This window comes from Adiantum capillus-veneris, chromosome 24, assembly GCF_014529385.1.
Source record: "Adiantum capillus-veneris isolate H3 chromosome 24, ASM1452938v2, whole genome shotgun sequence".
NCBI lineage: Eukaryota > Viridiplantae > Streptophyta > Polypodiopsida > Polypodiales > Pteridaceae > Adiantum > Adiantum capillus-veneris.
The window spans coordinates 103,813,375-103,829,218 of record NC_140954.1 but is presented as its reverse complement, the minus strand read 5'-3'; the positions used below and the strand labels follow the sequence as shown (position 1 = coordinate 103,829,218).

The 15,844-nt window shown below is 43.7% G+C and overlaps 1 protein-coding gene across 2 annotated transcripts in view; it reads right to left on the bottom strand.

Moving 5' to 3' along the window:
* LOC147426885 (plant/protein) overlaps positions 1-15,844 on the bottom strand; it is a 54,291-nt gene that overhangs the window by 7,812 nt on the left and 30,635 nt on the right. For both annotated transcript variants that reach the window (XM_086498549.1, XM_086498548.1), the window contains 2 exons: positions 1,367-1,471; positions 1,117-1,282 (listed from right to left, as the gene is read on the bottom strand). In XM_086498549.1, the coding sequence (XP_086354675.1) occupies positions 1,117-1,282; positions 1,367-1,471 (271 nt within the window). The remainder of the gene's footprint in view (positions 1-1,116; positions 1,283-1,366; positions 1,472-15,844) is intronic.

The window sequence follows — 15,844 nt, the reverse complement described above, 5'->3', positions numbered from 1 at the left end:
TTTATTTCAGTTGTGCAACAGAGTAGATTGCCAGTGTTTTGGGACAACCTCTCTCTAGTTTTTTCTCGTCCCTCCTCTCTCTAGAGTTTTTCACTAACTAGATTTTCCTCTTCCTGTAGCGCTTTTGCTACAATCTTCTCTCTCTCGATCTCACCTTCCATCTCTAGCCTCCTCCTACAGCGCTTGTGTGTAGGTGTGTGCTGCCTCTTGCCGGTGCGGTGGGCTGCCCTGGTGTGAAGGCTGATTCATGAAGTTGTGCCATAGTAGATCCGAGATCCGCTGGCTGCCCGAAGTTCCTGAGGAGGTTTTCTCGTGGTTGCAGACTTGATCATCATCCAATTCACCTTTTCCATTGCACCTTTGACAATTCTTAGATAAAAGATACGCTCTCTAGCAAAAAGTTACGAGTTCTTTCTTTCTATTAAGTAGTGACAGCTCCCCAGATTTTATTCAATTGTCCGTAGCTGAAAATCTTGCTTTATAGGAGTCCAAAATATTAGGATAGGACTCCATAAATTTTGCACCCACCCATTTTGCATTTGTTGCAGGAAAACCTTTGAATTTCGATGAGTACTTGCGAGTCACTAAGCCACTTCTTGTTGTTCTCTAGTAAAATCTGTTCGGGCTCAAGAACTATTATGCCTCTTCTACCAAGGGTGGACCTTCTAGAATTGCTTCAATTGGTTCTGGTCTTATGTACGGTTTTGTTGAGAGGGTAGGCTTAGTAAAAACGTCATAAACTGTAAATGTTGTTTATTGATATTCTTTGACTGACACTAGCTCTGTGATTTGGCATGATACATTCCTCACATTCATTACTGGGACCTTAGCCTAAATGCTCACGCAGCATAACTTGCTTGGAAACTCTGTGACACTCGTATCACAGAACAAAAGAATGCCCTAAGAGTTTACATGCAGTTGTAGCCTGCCTATCACTGAGCAGTGAGAGGTGGCACAGGTGGCCAGCACATCCTTGCCTATGTATATAAAGGACATAATAGAATGTATTTCAGAGGCATCCCCTTGCAATTACACTAACAATATGATAAATAGAACAGCAAATAATATAATCTGACAAACACTGTTATAATCTTGCAAGGGGCAGCCAGTTCTAACCAAGAGCATTGTTGATGCCGATACGTTTGTCATGGCGCCAAAGCCTCTTATGTACAAGAAAAGGGAATGCACTTTTATCTGTAATGTTTGCGGACGTTGTTAAATTATCCCACGTGTACCCTGACGGATCGGGGATATAGGTTTCATCAATCATTACATCTAAAGTCTGCATATGAAAATTAGATCTTTCAGTTTAAGGTGGTGCATCTGTGCACTACTATGACAGGCTAAGGTAAGGATTAATGCATACCGAAGCAATGGTGTGAAAGTCTTCGACATTTGCCTCAATTGACATGTTGAAAAAGACTGATAAGTTGGCATAGTCCAGATTTAAGCCTCCAGCATCCAAATTTAACTGCATTTCAATAAATCATAAACTGAAAATGGTGCTGTATAGTACTCAAAATGACAAACACCACATAATCTTCATCTTATAAAACCTTGAACACCAACACCACATAGTCAAAGCATATCAAAAACAGAACCAACATCTACGGAGGTGGTGTTCATTAGTTTTCCATCTACCTTGGAAGTAATATTAGTTACTACTCTGGCCTAAAGAATGAATATATGACTTCATCATCCACCTGAGGAATCTGCATGGCACACCAAGAAGAAGTAGAGAAGAGAAGTTTAACTCGTAGAAACCCTTCTCATACTGAAGCTTTGAGCGTGATGATATGAACGACCGTTTTTAGGGGCTAGCATGTAACCCAAGAAGCTGTGAACATGCTATAAGAATTGTGCCACATAATTTGGCAGGACCTGCATGAAGCATTCCATGATCAAGGCTTGTACCTCCAATACTAATAGTTTGTGGGCATATGTGCATGCTCAAAATTGTGCGTGCAGCAGAGAAAGTGACCCCCAACCATATATATGAAATCACCACCTCTAATTGGCCTGCTCCAATGTGAAAGTACCATGGCTCCTGCCTTGCCTTGGCATGTAAAATATCCAGACATTGGTTTTTCCATGGTTCATTGTAAAAACCCTCTTTGTACAAAAATCACGTAGGGCATGTGATTGTAGTCCTCTTCAAGACTCAGAAACCTCATACGTCGTGCACTATACGTATTTGATACATAAGGTACATAGTATTGTATGGATTGAGTTGTAAGATACATAAAAATACGAATCATTCAGGGACAGGCGCACCAAGCTGGCGCCCCTGGTGGTCGGCCTGCACCAAGCCAGCAGCAATGGATTCCCACAAGGAACCGTTTCGACCCTTTACAACAGGAGGAGCTGGCGGATGCCCCCTCCTCCTCAGCTTCGCCTCCGCCAACCCCTCCCCCTCCCGCACCCCCCCGCCTCTCCGATCCCTCCCGCTAGTCCTTCTTCCCCGCCGGCCCAGGGGACCGGCCTCTCTTTGGCAACTAGGAGGTCTCTTGGCAGTGCATTTGCCACGAGCCGCCTGGCGAGAGAGGAGCAACCCCACATGCGGACCCCTCTCTTGGTGCAAACGTCGCCCTTTGGCAGTCCCTCGCGGACTAACCAATGTTGATATCGACCGCCTCTGGGACTTCTTCGACTATGACTTTACACGTTTCCTTAGCGACTCTTCTCCTGACCTGGAGGCTGCTTGTTTGAAAGTACATGTTCTGTTTCTAGCAGCCAAAGAGGCAGAGACACTAAAAACAGCGTTTGGTTTTTCCTTCCTGTTGTGTGGCAGGGATCAGACAGAGTGGACTATGCATACAATGATGGACTGGCTCCATGTTCAAGATCTCAATTCTCTCACAACACAGGAGACTTGGGGGTGACAAACTTGATACAAACTCTGTGGCCGTTGGCCAAGTCCTCTGTGTAACCACCGGATGCAGCAGGATGTAGACACATTGTGCTATACTTCTTTATAGACACTAAGAGTGAACCCTGCTATATATATGTTCATGAGGACTCTTGGACAGAGGATATAGCTCTACGGACTGTACACTCCGCTTGGGTATGGGTCACATAGACACCCCAAACACGGCTATCTCGAGGTCGCTCGGATACGGATTACTCCCCATCCAAGGTTGCCTCGAAGATTGTGAGATTGGCTGCGATGACAATGCCCCATGAGGATTGTCTTATGGAATGTGCACTGACTAAGTGGACCCCAATTTCTACATCAGCCGGGTCGACTCGGACAGGAGCTCCAGAGATGCCTTGTGGGTGGAGCAATCAATTTGCTTATGCTCCAGGAGCATCATTTGTGTGAGAGCCGTATAAGGCGATGTGGACAGATCTTGTGTGGTCGCCATGAGACTTTTTGGTCTTGAATGTGTGCTACTTAGCACGAATGATGGTTCATTTTATTACTTTGTGAAGAGAGAATAAAAGAGAGGTAGAGATGTGTAGAGAGAGAAAGAGAAGGGGAGAATGACACCCGATGGAGTCCCAACCAACTCTCTCAAGGGGCCCCTACACCGTTGTTGATGTGGTATTTGCTTTTGATTGCGTAAATGGAATGTACACACATGAAATACCTTCCTTAAATGTAGACTCTATTGACTCGGATGGGGAATGTCGCCGTGGTAACTCTTCAAAAAGAAGCACCTCTGGGGTTGATTTGATGCACCTTTGGATCTGTCTCGATGAGGGGTTACTGATGGCCACCAAGGGGTAGATCTAGGCTGATTTATGCTTCCAATGAGAGGAATCAAGGACTAAAAGCTCGCTGCAAAAACGTAGATCTCGCCGCAAAACACGGCACATCTGACACGCAAAGCACAGCTAAAAACGCAGATGATGATGGAGGAAATGATGTACAGCAATGGGAGCACTCGATGTAGCAAGGGAATGGTTGAGAAGAGGCTCAATGGGCTGCCGAAGTACCGGGCTGCAACAAGGAAGTTAGCATTAGTAGATCCACCGCATTCCCGACAAGGAAAAGGGCTGAAAACTGAAAATGCTGGGCTGATTTGCTAATCTGGGCAGTTGCTCGCGATGAAGAGCAAAAACGCAAGGGTTGGCCTGTCAATGCAAAACGTTGAGCTCTTGCTCCTTTTATAGGGGAGAAAATTGCTTAATAACTTTTCAAGACTTTAATCAAAGTTTATAAAAATAAATCATAAAAGGGCTTATTAATAAACTTGACTAGGGCTAAGTTTTGGGGTGAAACTGTCAGACATGTGCCCACCCGGGAATCTGACTGACTCGAGAATGGCTCGTTGGATTCCACTAACCTAAAACTACATGCACGTCGTGCCAGATGCCCATTGTAGTGTAACAACATCTGTCAGAAAGCTTGTACAAACCATTTATGGAAGAGGGATCCAAAACTCAAAATCTAATCAAATGGACTCCTCCAAACATGTAGGTCTTGCAAATAGGCTCGCAAAATTGCCAATACTAATCCTCCTACGATTCTAGACACTCCTATCTAGAGACATGTACTCTGGAAGTCGATAAAGCACGTCCACGTGCCACACACAGCCATGTGCACGTAACATCCTCTCTTGCTTAAGGTAAGGTACAGGTACCAAACTCCATGCATGCCATAAGATGATCTCGAATGAATGGCCTTCTAGATGATGTCTTCCATGGCTACATTGGAGAGAGAGAGAGAGGCTCCCCCGAGTGATGTGGAAATGTACAAAAGACAGGGATGGTTATGATACATCTACTCGCATTGAATAGACTGCCTCATGGATGAACGATTCCCTTGTTGGTTACCGGCCAGCCTCTACTGCCCCAACTCAGATGGTGTGAGCCAAACTGCAAAGCACATAGATGCTCGTAGACTACATCTTCTCTTCCATGTTCTTACACCCTCTTACAGCTTGTCTTTGTCAATTCTATGCTCTTAGAATGTATGTGTCATAGTCTAAGGTGTGTGTGTGCGCTTGGAAATTGGAGAAAGAGGTTGACAGGTTGATGGTGATGTATGTGAGCAATTGTTGAATTGTTTTAAGCAACCGGTCTCCCCTTTTTCCCAACACTGGTATCAGAGCCAGGTTCAAGTTATCGGCACGGAATTTTCAAATTGAGAGGATCCTCGAATTGGCAGATTAATCGGTAAATTTATTCCAAAAATTTTGCTGACCGGCAACATAATCAAGTATGTACAAAGCTTAATTTGAGATAAATTGCTAAAAAACTGACGGATTTGTGAAGACATGTGGACAAGCAACCGAGCATGAAGTGTTTCTAAAGAGCTTTAAGAAATTTGGCGACTCAGATTCAACATCGGGAAGTTATCGTTTAAGTTAAAGAAGGAAGAGAAGAGGAAGCCGACAAGAAGCAATCAAATCTGACTCAAGATTATAGAAGTTTCACAGGCAAAGGAATCGGCCCAAAAGCCAACCGAATTGAGTTTTTCCGGCTCTAAAAGGCCGTGAGAGCACAAAACCCTCGAGAATTGTCTTTGTCCGAGTAGGCGTAGGAACCTGCCTCTGCCGAAGAAAAGACTCTCTATCGACCACGGCAAAAACGAGCAAGGCCTGCACCAAACCAGACGCCCTAGGCCCTGGAGTACTTTTGCCTTCCTGCTCGCAAGCCGAAACCCTCTGTGGAGGTCACCATCTCCTCTCTCTCCCTCGCTCGTCGCTTTCGGTTGTGAAGATTGCGCCAATCCAAGTCCATGTATTCACACTACTTTTTAAAAGTAGTGGCAACACATTAAAAGAAAAATCAACAAACACTCCTTGCCTTGGTCGGCCGCACACTGAATCCTTGAGCCCTTATTTAAGCCTCTATTCACCCCTTCATCCCCTTAAGCTCCTTGGTTGGCCGGTCTAGCCTCGATCATTCGGTCGGTCATTAACATTTAAACCACTCAAGTTCATCCCTTACTTCGCCCATCATCAGCAGCATTCTCACCGACCGCCATACCACTTCAAAGGCAAGCATTAATCGAATATATATATATATATATATATATATATATATATATATATATATATATATATATATCATTCTAATTAGAGCTCTTTTAACCTCGTCTGTCCAAGCTTGCTCAAGCTACGCAGTTTGCAACTACCGCCGATCCTACCAATTCAATTTTACGGTGAACAGTAACATAAATTTCCGATTGTATTGCCCTTGTTTTTGGGATACGAGAGATTGGTTGCCGTGAACTTGACCGACTCGCAGACCAACCGTCTGATCGCTTACTTTTTCGGCAATTTCCTTGCACATCACCATTCTGGACTGGATGCCAACGCGATCTTTAAGCTAAGTACATTTTATTTCTGCCATTTCTTTTACTCTCTCTCACTTATTTTGCATACTGCATATGTAAATATCTCCATATAGCCATTTTAAAATTAAAAACACACAAAAAAAGAGAAAAATATATATACAAAGAAAAAAGAGAAAGCACGCAATCATGGCACACCTTCCACATGCACCCACAATTGCTAAGCAGCTTGCCAATCTATAACAATCTCTCACATATGAACATATGCGAAGGCAAGAGCTTGAAGATAGATTATTGCATTCTGTACGCATAGAATTGCACTGGCATCCAAGCAAAACAAAATTAGCAGAAAAGCCTTCATTTTCAAGGATTTTGATTGCACTACAGATGCTAGCACGGTTCTAGCATGGGTTAGTCAATTAGGTGACTATTTTCGTGATGAAGACTTTCTCGAACGTGAAATGGTAAAATGTGCATCAAATCATCTCACCAGTAACGTTGCATTGTGGTGAAACGCCACCAAACAACACGGAAAAAGACCATGTACCTGGCATGCATTCAAAAAGCTGTTTTTACCTCAATTTTTGCCCACACAGTATAAAGCTAAAGCACGATGCCAATGGGATTAAATTCGACAGGGTCGAAATGAAGACAGGGCTATACTAATTGTTTTTTGAACTATTTAATTCAATTGCAAGCTATTGAACATGTCAGTCGCAGGAAATTAAAGCATAAATATATATCTGGCTTAGCACTACAAATTGGTGCTGAGGTAGATATGTTTGAACCGGATTCACTGTCAAAGGCTATTCATTTGGCCCTTAATGCGGAGAAGAAGAAAGGTGAACGATCCTCTCACACCAAACAAACTGCTAACACTAACTGTAACAAGAGAGCTTCTCTCTCTCCTAACTTTTACAAGAACAAACATAAAAGGCGTACCTTTTTAAAGAGATGCAGATTTGACAATTCTGCTACAACTTCTCAACCTCATGGCAACAACAACACGCAGCAACAAGGCAACCAAAATTCTTTCAACCAACGTCTTGCTCAAAACTCTAATGATAATAAAAAGGTGAAGTGTTTCAAATGTTTTCAATATGGTCACTGCTCCAAGCCAAAAACCCTTCAACAACAACCGCCCCAACGGTGCTACTGTTAACCTCATCGAAGATGCTAATCCTGATGACAATGAAGTGAAAGCTAATTATAGTGAGGGATATGATCCTGAGTATGATCAGGATGACAACCCATCTTCAGGTACTCCTATATCTCCTCACACTTCATTTAAAGTGCAAGGCATAGTTAAAGGTGAAAGTGTCACCATTCTTTTAGACAATGGCAGTAACCATGATTTAATTTCTGCACGATTAGCACAACAACTCTTTCTCTCTAAAATTTCTTCACCTCACAAAGTCAAAACTGTTTTTTTTAATAATCAACGTTTTAATTGCAAAACGCAAGTCACTGTTGAAGTTTGCATTGGTGAATTTACACAAGCACGTACATTTCTGGTAGCACCATTGCATGGTCTTGATATAATCTTGGAAATGCCATTTCGTCATGAATTTGATCCGTTGATTAATTATAAAACACGTACCATGTCTCTTACTCATAATAATCAAAATTTCTCCATCCAAGCAACACTAGCTCATCAAAAATTTCCACTTCTCTCTCACTCAAGCCAAAAGAGCCATTCAAAAACAAGGGAAAACATATCTAGTGTTGGTAAATCAAATTTTTGTTGAAACTAAAACCTCACATAACTCTTCACACGATGATTTTCTCTCACAGTTTTAGAATTGTTTCATCCTTCATGCACGATCTACCACCTGGAATACCATCTTCACGCCCAGAAGACCACAAAATAGATATTATACTGGGAAGTGAACCTCCTTGTAGAGCACCTTATCATGTAAATCCAACTACACATAGAGATTGTCACAAAACAGACACCACGTGCCAATAGAAAAGAACAAACTGAACAGACGTTTAGCACTTCAATAACAAATGAACTGAAAGAGAGAGACGACACGCGACACCAAGTGGTGGAATTTCACCCCAGAGATTATTGGCCCCAAACCTTGGCGCCCCTTTCGGTATTTCTTTATATTGCATCAACACAGTACAAGCCGGTACTCCAGACTCTACACATTCTTCAGGAGGCATGCCAAAGAATGAGCCCTTAGCACATATTTAGAGGCCCTTGCCCTTATCATGAAAAGCCTTCAAACTCAAAAGCTTTTGGTTCAAAAGCAATGCCAAAAAGCTGCCAACATAAATCACGAAAATCCGTACAACTGCCACGTCAACACTGTCAGCGCGGTTTGCAAAAATCTGCCACGTCAGCACTGTCAACGGAAAATCCGAAAGGTGCCACATCATCAACTGCTACGAATGTGTGCGGGTCCTGTCTTATTTTAATCCTTTATGTCACTTGGGGCCCCATCGGACAGGATCTCCATAAGTTGGTAGGACTTCTTCTTCTGTTACTTGTTCTTCTTAGGGCTGGAAGTTTTGTGGCCTCTCCGTTTATAGTTGCTGTTGCACTCGCAGAAGCAGCAAACGACATTAAGGCAGTAGACATATTGGTTTTACACGTGAAGCCACTAGTTTACTGGACAAGATTTTTTGTCATTGCAACTGCTTTTTCTCGCCCACAATTGGCAGCTATAGCGTATGTATGAATGCTATTTACTAAGAGGTGGAAGAATCTATTCCTTTCAGAGATCTAAAAATCAATGCACTTTTTTTTGTTTTTGTTTTTCCCTGGCTTCAATTTGCACAGGAAGAAGATGCGTGATGTGGGTGATGAAAGGGCCGGCATCTGTAAGTTGGCTCCATTCTTCACGCCTTTGGCGAGTCAACAGTTTGTGACATCTCCCCTTCTTGAAAGAGAGTAATCGTCCGCGATTAGAGCATATCTACAAAACAACTCAAGGTAGCTCAAAAATGTCCAAGGATCATTCCGAGGGACAATCAGTTTGCTCTTTTTGTTAAGGAGTTAGCTTCTCCTTTCGGCTCTTTTGATCAAGGAGTTGGCTTCTCCTTTCGTCCAAATCGGAACTCTTCATATTCCGACGTAGTAAAATTAGCCATCACACCCAAACCGCACTGATCTTCCACGGGTGTCTTGATGCACTAAAATTACATACCCAGGCAATCTCATCTGATTAGGAATATTCAGTGGTTGGCACATCACAATGCAACACAAATGCTCACATATGCATGTTACAAGACATAGAAACATAAAGCTGTCAATGAACACCCCCCCCCCCGCAAATAACCATCCAGGTCTAGGCCATGAGCTGTCCAACGACTCCCTTATCACTCCTCCCGCATATAACCTAAAAAGGTCCGAGTGTCACGAGGACATGGCAAGTGCTAACCTTAGTTGTTGTTTTCTTTCCAATGATTTTTGTTTAATTTTTGAGACCCTCTTTTTGAAGCTGCAACTGATCGGACATTGTATGGCCAATGTGAACGGTAGTTTAACCTGCAGACGGAAAGTTGGTCGCCACTGAAACTCGTAAAGTAAAAGGATGTCTAGGCTCAGTTCAAGATCATGTAGGTACCCCCATCGCACTTAGCAAGTTGGTGGATACTAGGAAGTGAACTCAATAAAGGCATAAAGTCAAGGTGGGAATACCAACAAAAAGTATCAAACAGTTGCGCCACATTGCACTTTTGGATGCGGTTCCAATGAGGATAGATGGTCAGAAGACCAATGGGAGCCCAACGGAAGCATCTCCTAAAAATTAGGGAACTGCTATTTTGGGCCGTGAAATCTGTTCGCGTCATTAGCTTCAAAATGACAAGGGGAACATTTTATTGCTCTGTTGCAAAGTCAATTGATGCACCAATTGAGAGATTTTTAAGCAGGAAGCCGAATGCGGGGAAATTGCATGCATGAGTGCCAAGTGGCACTTTTTGACCAATTTACCAAGTTTGGGAGAATAGAACTCGTAACTGACTTTTTGGAGCAGTTTTGAAGGCTGATAACTTTGATTTTCAGTCATTTCTCTCCATTTTTTAGCTTCCCATGACTTTACCTAGGTCCAATGAGCTCATTTTCAGCATTGGAAGGCATCAGATGCGTGTTTACAAGGCTGTTTTGCTGCGTTTTCAACGATACGCAGGTTTTGGCAGCCATGGAAATCTTCCCCTTTTTGCATTTATTTGTTCACAGATGCATTACAGGTCAAGGGTAGCAGAGGGGGCGCTCGATTCATGCTGGGGGCATGCTTCATTGAGAACCTGTCACAGGTTAAGAGCTATGGAGTGCTTGCTTTCCTCTCTATGTACAGTGTGGTGCTAGGAGTGATGACCTGCACACTACACATTGCTCTCTCTCTCCCCTACGTGCAGTTATGTGATGCCCCACAAGAGGGATCTTCATTTGACTAATGTACAACTGTGTGGTTTCATGCTTTTGTGCTGAGGCAAGAGCCTCCTTGAGCAGGAACAGGGGTAGCTAACTGCTACTCCAAAGCAAGCACCGGTGAGGGTCATAAGCTCACCGTACAGGTGCGTTTTCAGCTGTGTATGCGCTGTAAATTGACTGTTGGTCAACCATACGGATGTTAGAACCCTTGGGAATCGTGCCCCACTGGCAGAGGACAGCTAGAGGATAGTTTGGGGCTGAAAACAGAGCAAAAACCAGTAAATACAGCGTGCTGAATTTACTGTTTTTGGGCAGGAATCAGAGGGTATACGCTAGTGGAAGTGAATTCAAGCATGGGAATTGGTTTCGCGCAAGTTTTGGGGTTGTTATGCTGCCGAAATTTGGCCAAATCAGGTAGTATCTAGCGGGATACAGGTAAAGGATTCCCAGGACTCTACTTTGTAATCTACCGTCTTAAAGAATAAAGAAATACCGAAAGGGGCACCAATTTTGGGGCCTACAGGTTGTCGGTGTCTGCTCGGGGCATTCTAGCTTCCGAGCCGTGTGTGTATTCAAGTGTTAATTCCTGTCACAGGTTTCCTTCGCACGTTCTCTCTGTGTGTTTAAAGTAAAGAATTTCGGGTGAAAGCAAACGCCTACCGCCCCACGGGCCGGTTTCACCGAGCCATGAGATATAGAGGCCTTTTACAACCAAACGCCCCCCAGACCGCAGCCTGCGTCGTTTGGAGGTGCTGAGAGTAGCCATTGCTCAGACTTCTTAATACTCCTCCCATAAATAACCACAAGGGTCCGGGCCATGAGTAAAAACAGCCATTCTCAAACATCATTTCACCAATCATTGGAACCAATATTACAACCACAATCAAACATTTCAAATTGGCACCAAGACAGGTTCAAAATAGATTCTCAAACAAAGTTCAAAAGTATCTAACTATAAAACAACTAGAGAGTTCATTCAGGGTTTTGTTTGGACAACCGAACTTTGAGGACGACTGGCTTGCCCTTCTACATTACGATGATGGTTCGGTTCCGAACCTGGAGAGTCGCATCATTCTTGTCATGCCAAGGCATGCCTAATAGAACGTCATAATTGCCCAACTTCATAATGTGGAAATCGGCTTTTCCATGATAATCTTGGATAGTCACTGGAAGAGCACCAATGAGTGGTACCACTTTCTGAGTTTACCCTATGGCTAGCTCAGCTTCAATTTCTCCACCCTCTACATCATAATCAAAGTCTATCTGCTTCAAGAATTCTGGATGGATGAAGTTCTTTGTAGCTCCTGGGTCAATGAAAATTAGGGCTTTCAAACCGTTGACTTTGCCATATGCTCGACACAATTCATTTGTACTTTCAAGCCGTATGCCATAGATTTCAGGTACTAATCCAATGGCCGGTTTAGCTCGTTTTCCTAGAGATGGTCCTGGGTTCCTATCGACCATCGACGCGGAAGTCGACTCCGCGGGTCTATCAGTGCGTTGGGGACAACCAAAATAGTTATGTCCTGTTTGAGAGCATTTAAAACATCGGCCTTCTTGTAGCAAGGTGTCTTGTTGTTGAGGTGTCAAACGAGGCCTTTGTGGTTGACTTTAAGGAGACTCTCGAGAAGTTATTCTTTGTTGGCGGGAGTTGTGGTTAGTGGCCGGAGGTTCTTCTGTGGTAAACTCTAGCTTTTCCTTATTAGTTTGTAGGCGACCACGGCATGGTCTATAAGCTCTTGCATGGTAGAGACTTGCTTGAAGAGACAATATTCCTGCAATGGTGATGGTATTCCAATCGTGTAGCGCTCGCACTGGTCCTCCAAGGAAATGAACTTAAAGAACACCGAAGGGGTACACGTCGAGAAACCTTTGGTTATAGTCGTCCATGGTTTCAGTGGCAGCATTTTCAAGTTGCCCCACTCTGCCAAAATCCGGACTTCAAACATAGAAGTCATGTAACTACGTGCAAAAACTATCTTCAAAGCTTGCCAGGTCCTTAGAGCATGCGGTTGTGTCGCGATTAAACTCCACCATTGCATAGCATTATCTTTAAGAAATCCTGCTGCTCGAGAAATCTTGGATTCTTCTGTATAGTTCCCCAAAGCATAGAAGTTGTTGTAACGTGACACATCCAACCCTATGTGTCCGTGGACAAGCTACAGCATGACCAGGGTTCAGTTCAGTCAAGTCAGTATAGAATAGGAAGTGATATGGCACTTTTGTGAGTCTGTTCGCAGACCGTGCATGACCAGTTACTTAGATTAGATGCATATCCTCCGATTGCACACAGCATGATCATAAGCATTCCCATCAGAATCCATCAAGGGAATTTTCCAGTGCATTTAACCTATTTTCCCTATTTTTGACATTTTTCACTTATTATTTTAAGTGACTTTTGTTGGGAACTGGGTCGGGCAATTTGGGTAAGATAATATATAAGCAAACCTAGGCTAGCACTATTTGGCAGAAGAGCAAGGAGAACACAGGCCAAAGGCAGCAGGTTCCCCCTCTCTCTCAAGCAAGACTTCCCTCCTTGGCAATTTCCTCCAGCAAGGCCAGCAAGCGACCACCTCTTCCTGGCGTTTTTCATCAAGACCATCATCGCCATAGACTCCTGCACTCTGGCGTTTTTCAGCAAGACCATCATCGCACAGACCTCCAGCACCCTAGCGTTTTTCAGCATTTCCTCATCGCCCCTTCCCCTAGCGTTTTTCAGCAGCGCCATAGCATCAGCAACTCAACGATTAAGCCTCAGAAATTCAGCATTTAAGGACCAGCCAAACCAGCGTTTTTGGAGGACTTCAAAGGGCCGCAAATCAGTGTTTCGTAGGGCAGCCGAAGGCACGGAAATTCTGCAGCAAACCAGCGTTTTACTTGCTCCAGCCTTGCGTTTTTGCACCAGCAGATTTCAGCCCATTGGCGTTTTTGGACAGCAGTACAACAAGTTATCGGAACACTCAGTTTTCAGCCATAGACTCGGTCCCGTCGTCCTCATCGTCGTCGACATCGTCGGCAAGTTTAAGCATTGTAGAGATTTGTGCAATCATAAGTAGACCGCTCTTGCCATAGAGAGTGGGGCCTTCGGAGAAGGATTTGACAACATTCTGGTGTCGTATTCTCTTCTCTCTCTATCTCTCAGTCACATGCACCTCCATGCACAGTGTCCATAAGTAAAAGGAACCTTGAGCTCAGTTCGGAGCACTCATTTTGAGCAAAGTTCAACATTCATTCCGCTGCACCTTACAGTTGTCGAATTGCTGTAGGAACTGCAATGCTTTCTTCCGATCTTTCACCTCGGAAAAAGTGAAAAAATTGACTCTCGTGCCGCCATCCTTGAAATCTTTGGGTTGATTAGGCGCATATCCCGTGTATGGATAATAAGGGTATCCATATGGGCTCCAACCATTGTAGCCTGGTGGCGGTGGTGGTGGTGGATGTGGGAGCAATGGCGCTGGCAAAGGCGGTTGCACTGGATCAGGGTCAGATGGCTGCACCATATTCCTGAAGACTCCCCCGATCGGAACAGGCAGCTAAGAAGGTTGCCGGTTGGAAGCTCTTGTACTTTCTAGTGTCGGAGGAGGAGATACCACCTGGGGCATCAGACGAGGTAACATGTAGTTCAAAAGTTGTTGCAGCATCGAAAGATTCTGCTGAGGATGCCGCGAAAGAATATCGTGAAGCTTGTTGAGCAGAAACTGCAAATATTCTATTGAATCCATGAACGCTATGTCTTGGGTTCTTTATGGCTTATGCCCTGTAAGACAAAGCAATGAAGACGGAAGCGCGCCCGATGCGCGATGAAGTGAGGGTGGGAGTGGCTAATAAGTCCGGGGTCGGGACCCGAAGATACTTCAAATAATATTCCAGTAGACTTTTGGAGGCGTCGGTTTGCTCTGTCTGCTCTTTGGTAGGACTGGTATGCTTTCAGAAAAGCACACGCCTGATGCTCTGATACCACTATCACAAGACGAGCACCACGTGCCAATAGAAAAGAACAAACTGAACAGACTTTTAGCACTTCAATAACAACTGAACTGAAAGAGAGAGACGACACGCGACACGGAGTGGCAAAATTCCACCCCAAAGAGTATTGGCCCCAAACCTTGGCGCCCCTTTCGGTATTTCTTTATATTGCATCAACACAGTACAAGTCGGTACTCTAGACTCTGCACCTTCTCTAGGAGGCATGCCAGAGAATGAGCCCTTAGCACATATATAAAGGCCCTTGGCCTATGAAAAGCAGTTAACATGAAAAGCCTTCAACCTCAAAAGCTTCTGGTCCAAAAGCAATGCCAAAAAGCTGTGAGCGTAAATTACGGAATTCCGTACAATTGCCACGTCAACACTATCAGTGTATTTTGCAAAAATCTGCCACGTCAACACTGTCAGCGAAAAATCCAAAAACTGCGACTCAACTGCTACGCATGTGTGCAGGTACTGCTTTATTTTAATCCTTTATGTCACTTGGGGCCCCATCGTACGAGGTCCCCATAAGTTGGTAGGACTTCTTCTTTTGTTACTTGTTCTTCTTAGGATTTAGGCCCCTCGGCCAGCATCTGCAAGTTGGCTCCATTCTTGAGGGCTTAGACACGTCAGCAGTTTGTGACAGAGATACAAACTCAAATCACTGACTTGCTTGATCAAAGGACTTATCAGACCTAGTGGTTCACCATACGGAGCTCCACTACTTCTTGTTAAGAAGAAAAATGTGACTTTTCGTATGTGTATTGACTACAGGACGTTAAACAAGATCACCATCAAGAATAGGTTTCCTATTCCTAAAGTGGATGATCTATTAGACAAACCAAAAGGGACAAATAGCTTTAGCAAAATTGACCTCAAATCAGGGTATCATCAAGTCAAAATGTTTGATCAAGATGTCTACAAAACTGCTTTCAAAACACAAACGGGACACTATGAATTTCTTGTCGTGCCATTTGGTTTGACAAATGCACCAGCCACATTCACACGCATAATGAACAGAATTTTCATTGACCATCAAGATTTTGTGATTGTATTCTTTGATGACATTCTTGTATTCAGTGAATCAGAACAAGAACATAAAGAGCATTTAACACATGTATTTGAACTGCTTACACACAATCATTTATATCTGAATCCTGAAAAGAGTTCATTTTTCCAATCTAAAATTGAATATTTGGGACACATTGTATCAGGCAAGGGAATACATGTAGACCCTAAGAAAATAGAAG